This window comes from Boleophthalmus pectinirostris, unplaced genomic scaffold (assembly GCF_026225935.1).
Source record: "Boleophthalmus pectinirostris isolate CB_2022bp ecotype Guang Dong unplaced genomic scaffold, ASM2622593v1 HiC_scaffold_5, whole genome shotgun sequence".
In the NCBI taxonomy this organism is placed as follows: Eukaryota; Metazoa; Chordata; class Actinopteri; order Gobiiformes; family Gobiidae; genus Boleophthalmus; species Boleophthalmus pectinirostris.
Window position 1 is genome coordinate 1,811,977 of NW_026571404.1, and position 7,500 is coordinate 1,819,476.

Consider the following 7,500-nt stretch of genomic DNA (forward strand, 5'->3'; position numbering starts at 1 on the left):
GGCACAGGGCCTCTGGATGCTCTACTGGGTGTCTGTGATGGTGGGCATCCTCATCTTCAGCCTGGGCATCTTCTTCAAGGTGGAACTGAGGAAGAGGAGCGAGATGATGGACAACAATGAAAGCCACCTCGTACCGAACCTTCTGATCCTCACGGGGTTGGTCACCTGCGCCGTCAACGCCTTCGGAGGGAAAGTTTGTCACGACTCGCTCGACCCCATGAAGTTCGCCAAGTGGAAGCCCATGCTGAAGCAGTACTTCACAGGCTGCGTGGCCTTCAGCGCCGCGCTCCTGGTGGTGGCGCTGTTGTGCTTCCTCATGCAGTTCTCCGTGTACCTGACGCTGGCCGAGGGGCTGAAAAACGGGATTCGCTTCTACAAAGACACGGACACGCCGGGACGCTGCTTCATGAAGAGAACCCTGGACATGACCCAGATCGAGTTCCGTTGCTGCGGAAACAACAACTTCAGAGACTGGTTTGAGGTTCAGTGGATCAGCAACCGCTACCTGGACATGAGCAACGACCAAGTGAAGGAGTGAGTATGACACAGGGTCTGAACCGGGTCTGAATCAGGTCTGAACCAGGTCCCATCGTCCTGGTTAAAGGAGGTTGGGCTTGATACTAGAATCCAGGGATGGGGAGTTTCGTCCAATAAACTGCTCAATTCAGAGGAGGGTTAGTTCAGATATTGGACCTGACCCCAGAGAGAAACCCCAGAGAAACAGGCTCTACTCTGGAGGCTCGGAGTTTTTTTGTTTTTTTTATGAGAATCTGTTATTTCAGGTTAAGGTTTGGCACATGTGCTTTGGTCTGCGGTCAGGGGTCTGGGGTCTGGGGTTGAGGCTTTTGGTTGGTAGATTTAGGTAGAATAGATCTTTTTTCACAACGGCCGGAAGTGCCAGGCTGTTAGGTAAACGTTACTTCTGGTTAATGTTTTTCTGTGTAAATGTGTGTGTTATTCACAACTATCAAGGGAAGAAAGAGGAAAACGTGAAGGAAAACAGCGACTTAACTGAACTCATGTTATGATCATGAATAAAACAGAAGGACCTTGTTCAGACTCATTCTACTATTACAATTCAGAATGGATTTGATGATGTGGAGATTTGCACAGACACAGATTTGTGATGTTTAAATGTCTCTAGGATCATAACATTTTGGTCTTTCTTCTCTTGATCGTTGTGGATAAATTGTTCATGTTAGAATGTTTATCCTTTGTGGAGTTTGTTGGTTGAAGATTTGGTGATGGAGCAGATTTATGAAACTGCTGGAGAATACGACATACATTTATACACACATTTACACACACATTTACACACACACTTACACACACACATTTACACTGAAAACATTAAACCGGAGTGACATTTACCCGACATTACGGCACTTCCGGCTGTTATGAAAAGGTGTAGGGCGTTTGAGAGGGATGTGAGCTGTAGCGCCCCCCGCTGGCCGAGCAGAGTGAGTCAGGTTTGCTGCGGTCACAGGAGGATCAGGAGGATTTAAAGGTAAAAGTTTCTACGTTAAGTCCATAATCTGCAAGAGCGGATGACACTGCACGCTAACATGCTATGCACGCTAACACATGTTAATACACGTTAATACATGTATTAACATGTTAATACATATTAATATATGTTAGTACATGTTAACAAAGGGGTCCCCCCATAGAAATCATAGAAGCGATGCTGCTGTTTTAAGTCCATTTGCGCAAATTCTAAACCAACTCTGTTTTTATAGCCATGAGTTTGAGCGTGTTCACTGAGCGGCTGTAGAGCGCCCCCACATGGTCTTTAACCTTTACTACACTTAACAGTGAATTCACCTCAAATGGATTTAATGAAATGAAGAAGATCGACGTCGACTGGAACAGTAGTTTTATGTCACTTGAGTTTAGTTTTGTGCGTTTAAATATAAACCTTTATTTTGTGTTTTCATTGAGTTTAACGTCACTGTTACAAGTGAAACTCAATTTTACTTCAGATTTTGATTCTGTTACTTCCTGATGTGTGTGCAGAGACACTGGAGTTTTTCCTGTTTTACAGCAGTGTTTTGAATCACATCCTGTTTTATCATGTGTTTTTTCTATAGTTTTCCAGTGTACTTCCTGTGTATTTCATGTGTTTTTCCAGTGTACTTTATGTGTATTTCATGTGTTTTTCCAGTGTACTTCATGTGTATTTCATGTGTTTTTCCAGTGTACTTCATGTGTATTTCATGTGTTTTTCCTGTGTACTTCATGTGTTTTTTTCCTGTGTGTCACAGCCGTGTTCTGAGTAATGTGGAGGGGAAGTTCCTGATGGACTCGGTTCCGTTCAGCTGTTGTAACCCCGGCTCCCCCAGACCCTGCATCCAACACCACCTGACCAATAACTCCGCCCACTACGACTACGACCTGCGCACGGAGGAGCTGAACATCTGGACCCGCGGCTGCAGGGAGGCGCTCTTCTCCTACTTCAGCTCCATGATGAGCAGCATCGGAGCTCTGATCATCTTCACCATCCTCCTGGAGGTGAGAACATCTCCAATAAGTCTGACCCACATCCTGCTGCAGAGAGACGCCTAAAAGGGTTATACTAGAGCCTACACCCTCACAGTACACCCTACACTCTAACTCTACACCCTACACTCTAACTCTACACCCTACACTCTACACCCTACACTCTAACTCTACACCCTACACTCTAACTCTACACCCTACACTCTAACTCTACACCCTACACTCTAACTCTACACCCTACACTCTAACCCACCACCCTACACCCTAACCTTACACCCTACATCTACTCCTACACCCTACACTCTAACTCTACACCCTACACCTTACTACACCTACACACTAACCCTTCTACAGGGTGAGACGGGGCTTAAAGGGGTTATACTAGACCCTACACAAACACAAACACATACATGTGAGACGAGCTCTTTTATAACAAGGCCTGTTATAACGAGGCCTGTTATAACGAGGCCTGTTATAACGAGGCCTGTTATAACGAGCTCTGTTATAACGAGGCCTGTTATAACGAGCCTGTTATGTTATAACGAGGCCTGTTATAACGACTCTGTTATAACAAGGCCTGTTATAACGAGCTCTGTTATGTTATAACGAGCTGTTATAACGAGCTCTGTTATAACAAGGCCTGTTTATGTTATAACGAGCTCTGTTATAACGAGGCCTGTTATAAGCGTTATAACGCTGTTATAACGAGCTCTGTTATAACGTTATAACGAGCTGTTATAACGAGCTCTGTTATAACGATAACGCCTGTTATAACGAGCTCTGTTATAACGAGCCTGTTATAACGAGGCTGTTATAACGAGGCCTGTTATAACGAGCTCTGTTATAACGAGCTCTGTTATAACGAGCTCGTTATAACGAGGCCTGTTATAACGAGGCCTGTTATAACGAGGCTGAGCTCTTTATAACGATAACGAGCTGTTATAACGAGCTCTGTTATAACGAGGTTATACGAGCTGTTATAACGAGGCTCTGTATAACGAGGCTGTTATACGAGTGAGCTCTGTTATAACGAGCCTGTTATAACGAGGCTGTTATAACGAGGCCTGTTTATAACGAGCTCTGTTATACGAGGCCTGTTATAACGAGGCCTGTTATAACGAGGCCTGTTATAACGAGCTCTGTTATAACGAGGCCTGTTATAACGAGCTCTGTTATAACGAGGCCTGTTATCTGTTATAACGAGGCTCTGTTAACGAGGTAACGAGGCCTGTTATAACGAGGCCTGTTATAACGAGTCTGTTATAACGAGCTCTGTTATAACGAGGCCTGTTATAACGAGCTCTGTTATAACGAGCTCTGTTATAACGAGGCCTGTTATAACGAGCTCTGTTATAACGAGCTCTGTTATAAGGAAGTGAGGGTCTAGTATGAGTCTGATCATCAGTGCTGCTCCAGGACCTGAGGTTTAAAGGTTTTGTGGGTCCTGAGCTCAGACCTGAGGCTGGTCTTCAGAGGGATGAGGTCACTGAGTGGAGAAGTCCCATAATGACTCTGTTGCCATGGCGATCAGTGCCCCTGTGGAACATTGACCTGGATCAGGCTCGTTAGTGGATCAATGATCGGATTATGAGCAAGACTTCACATCAGAGTTCATCTTCAGTGTGTTCAAATTATAAACCCAGGACCACACCAGGACCACACCAGGACCACACCAGGACCACACCAGGACCACACCAGGACCAGACTGAACTGCAGCTGCTGCATTTAAGAGCATTGTAAAACACCAAAAAAAAATAATATATATTTCATATGAATCTGAGGCTAAACATTTACAGCTCTGAACCAGGACTGGACTAAACCAGGACCAGACTAAACTAGGACTGGACCAGGACCAGACTAAACTAGGACTGGCCTAGGACCAGACTGAACCAGAACTGGACCAGGACCGGTCCAGGACCCTGTCTCAACTGTACTTCCCCAAACCTCCAGCCTGGCATAAACAGGATTATGTTTATGTGGGCCAAGGCTCTAAACCATTTAAGTCCTGGATCCGGGTCAAGACTCTGCTCAACACCTCAAGCTAAACTTAGGCCACGGTGACTTTTGTCCCTCCAAAAGTCCCGCTGTAGTCCTGCTGTAGCCCCACTGTAGTCCTGTTCTAGTCCCTCTGTAGTCCCGCTGTAGTCCCTCTGTAGTCCCGCTGTAGTCACGCTGTAGTTCTAGTCCTACTGTAGTCCCTCGTTCTGCGCTGTGATTGGCTGTTTGAGCCTCACCTGAGCTCAGACTATTCTGGGCTAATCTGCAGTGAGTTCAGAGAAAGCAAAGATCAGTTTCAGCGTGACATGACACATTAATAACAGACCAATCAGATGCCTCTGGATTACTACTGGATTAAAGAGGCAATCGAAATACAGAAATGTGCCCACGGGACGATAAACTGGGACGAGGGGCTTCTTTACTCTCACACACCTGGGATTCTGTCCTGAGGAAGTGGGACTGCAGGTGGCGCTGTCGTCCTGCCTCCACTGGTGGGAAGACAGCTCCAAAACCTGTTTAAATCAACTGAGTAACACATCACAACAACATCACGAGACTCTAAGGAAGAGCACAGGAAGCAGGACAAACTATCAGGAGGAAAACAAACTCTTGGTCTGAAAAAAGAAACTAATAACCTGGGACAATTCTTTTCTAAAACTGGGACAAATCAGTGGTTTTGTCTAAATCTGCTGGGACAGGGGACACAGGTTCAAAACTGGGACTGTCCCGGGGAAACAGGGACGTCTGGTCACCGTGGTAACGCTCTTTTCCTCTCCAGGGCGCAGACATGGCTGGGCTGAAGTACCTGACGACGTCGCTGGAGTCCATGTCCGACCCGGAGAACCCCGAGTGCGAGAGCGAGGGCTGGCTGCTAGAAAAGAGCGTCAAGGAAACGATCTGCGAGGCCTGCGCCAAAGCCAAGGCTCTGATCCGACCCAATCAGGTGACAGAGGGGGAGGAGCCACCGGCCGCCTGAGCCCGCCCCCGCGCCCATATAAGGACTGAGCCACGCCCTAACCCTCCCCAACAGCCAATCACAGGAGAGGCCTGCTGTAAATATGTTTTTAAACTGTACAGAGTCTATAGCGAATTTTAATCATGATAAAAACCCTCTGTGTACATAGTGTTTATAGTCCAGACAGATATTATATTTAAACACTTCCGCCTTTGGATTTAACCTAGTTTAACCTGGAAATGTGTGTGAACGTCGCCAGCAGAGGGCGGTCGGGCTGGTCTGCTGGTGCACTGAGGAGTGAAGCGGCTAAAATAAGCTAAAAATCACTAAAGTGAATCAAGCTAAAACAAAGGCAGCTAGTGTCAGAAAGTGTCAGAAAATGTCAGAAAGTGTCAGAAAATGTCAGAAAGTGTCAAGGAAAAATGGACTTTAAAAACCCTGAGGAGCTTGGTAGATGACACTGACTGACATGTACCAGCAGAGGGCAGCAGTGACAGGTGAGACTTGTGAATGAAACAACCGCAGGGACGTGTCTGAGTGGACACGACATTAAAACAGGGTTAAAGCCCCATTGTGGGACATTTCCTCACATTAGAACAGGATTACAGAGAGGAAAGTCATTTTAACAGAATGTAGCTTCAAAAAACCTCAGACTTGCCAAAAGCGCTTCCACTCTCGGCCTGTCAGAGCCCAGCACAGCAGAGACGGTGCCCCCCGGTGGACTCCTACAGCACAGACCTGCTGGTGCTGAGGCGTCCACAGTCTGAGCCAAGACCCAAGACCTGGGTCCATGGTCTCGTTTGGCCTGGACCCTGGTCTAACAAAGCCCAGACCAGAGGACTTACAGGTCCCAGAGTCTGGGTTCCAGTTTAGTCCTTGCTCTGGACCCTGGTCTAGTCCCTGGTCTGGTCTAGTCCCTGGTCTGGTCTAGTCCCTGGTCTGGTCTAGGTCTGGTCTAGTCCCTGGTCTGGTCTCTGGTTTGTTGAAGGTTGTAGCTGTTGTAAAATGTCTGTGTTTTGTTGTGGGTCCAAATCAACATTAAAATGAGGCGACAACAACACAAATGTGTGTTTCATGTGTTTATCTCTCTCTCTGTGTGGTGTGTGCGTGTAAGTGTCTGTGTGTTATGCGTGTGTGTGCATGTGTGTTGTGTGTGTGTGTGTGTGAGTTGTTGCTCGGGGAGGTGGGGGGGGTGTCACAGGAGCAAAGTTCCAGGTTAATCCTTTAAGTGTTTGACGAGTTTACGGAGGATTAGAGGCTGATGATGTCACAGACGACAGAGGCTCAGGTCACATGACCCGGTGAAATGTCCAAACACCAAAAAATATAAAATACGGAACAGACAGATGCTCCTCTTAATGGAAATACAACGTTTAGCCACAGACGCTTCATTTTCATCAAAGTGAAAAAACGACGCGGCTCAGACATTTAGATAAATGTCGAATGTGTGACTCCAAATGTCTCTTGTGCGGCTCCTCGTGCTCGACTCGTGCTCGACTCGTGCTCGACTCGTGCTCGACTCGTGCTCGACTCGTGCTCGACTCGTGTTCATGTTTGGCTCACTGGAGCCTCTGACAGCTGGAGTCTTGTGGGGTGTTGTTCTTGTGGGGTGTTCTTCTTGTGAGATGTTTTCAGGTCTGTGAGGGCATCACTGAGCTCCTGTAGAGTCTGAGGAGGAACCTGGAGCGTCTAATGGAGCCAGATATCATCATGTCTCAGAGGTTCTGTTGGGTTGACCTCAACTGGGGACGTTGTCGGGCGGTGGAAGAAAAACTTTGAGGATCTCTTCAATCCCACCATCACGTCTTCCGAGGAGGAAACCGAGACTGGGGACCCAGAGGTGGACTCATCCATCACCCTGGCTGAAGTCACTGAGGTGGTTAAAGCTCCTTGGCGGTTCTGGGGGTGGATGAGATTCGTCCTGAGTACCTTAAGTCTCTGGATGTTGTGGGTCTTGGCTGACACGCCTCTGCAACATCGCGCGGTGGTCGGGGACAGTACATTTTAACTGGCAGACCGGGATGGTGGTCCCACTGTTTAAGAAAGGG

General features: G+C 47.2%; 1 protein-coding gene across 1 annotated transcript in view; it reads left to right on the forward strand.

The window, feature by feature from the left end:
- The window catches only part of prph2b (peripherin 2b (retinal degeneration, slow)), a 7,337-nt gene extending 960 nt beyond the window's left edge, over positions 1 to 6,377 (forward strand). The window contains exons 2-4 of the mRNA XM_020931761.2: positions 1 to 534; positions 2,265 to 2,511; positions 5,276 to 6,377. The exon at positions 1 to 534 is cut by the window's left edge and continues 139 nt beyond it. Coding sequence (XP_020787420.1) covers positions 1 to 534; positions 2,265 to 2,511; positions 5,276 to 5,473 — 979 coding nt within the window. The 3' untranslated portion in view covers positions 5,474 to 6,377. The remainder of the gene's footprint in view (positions 535 to 2,264; positions 2,512 to 5,275) is intronic.
- The last annotated feature ends 1,123 nt before the right edge of the window (positions 6,378 to 7,500 follow it).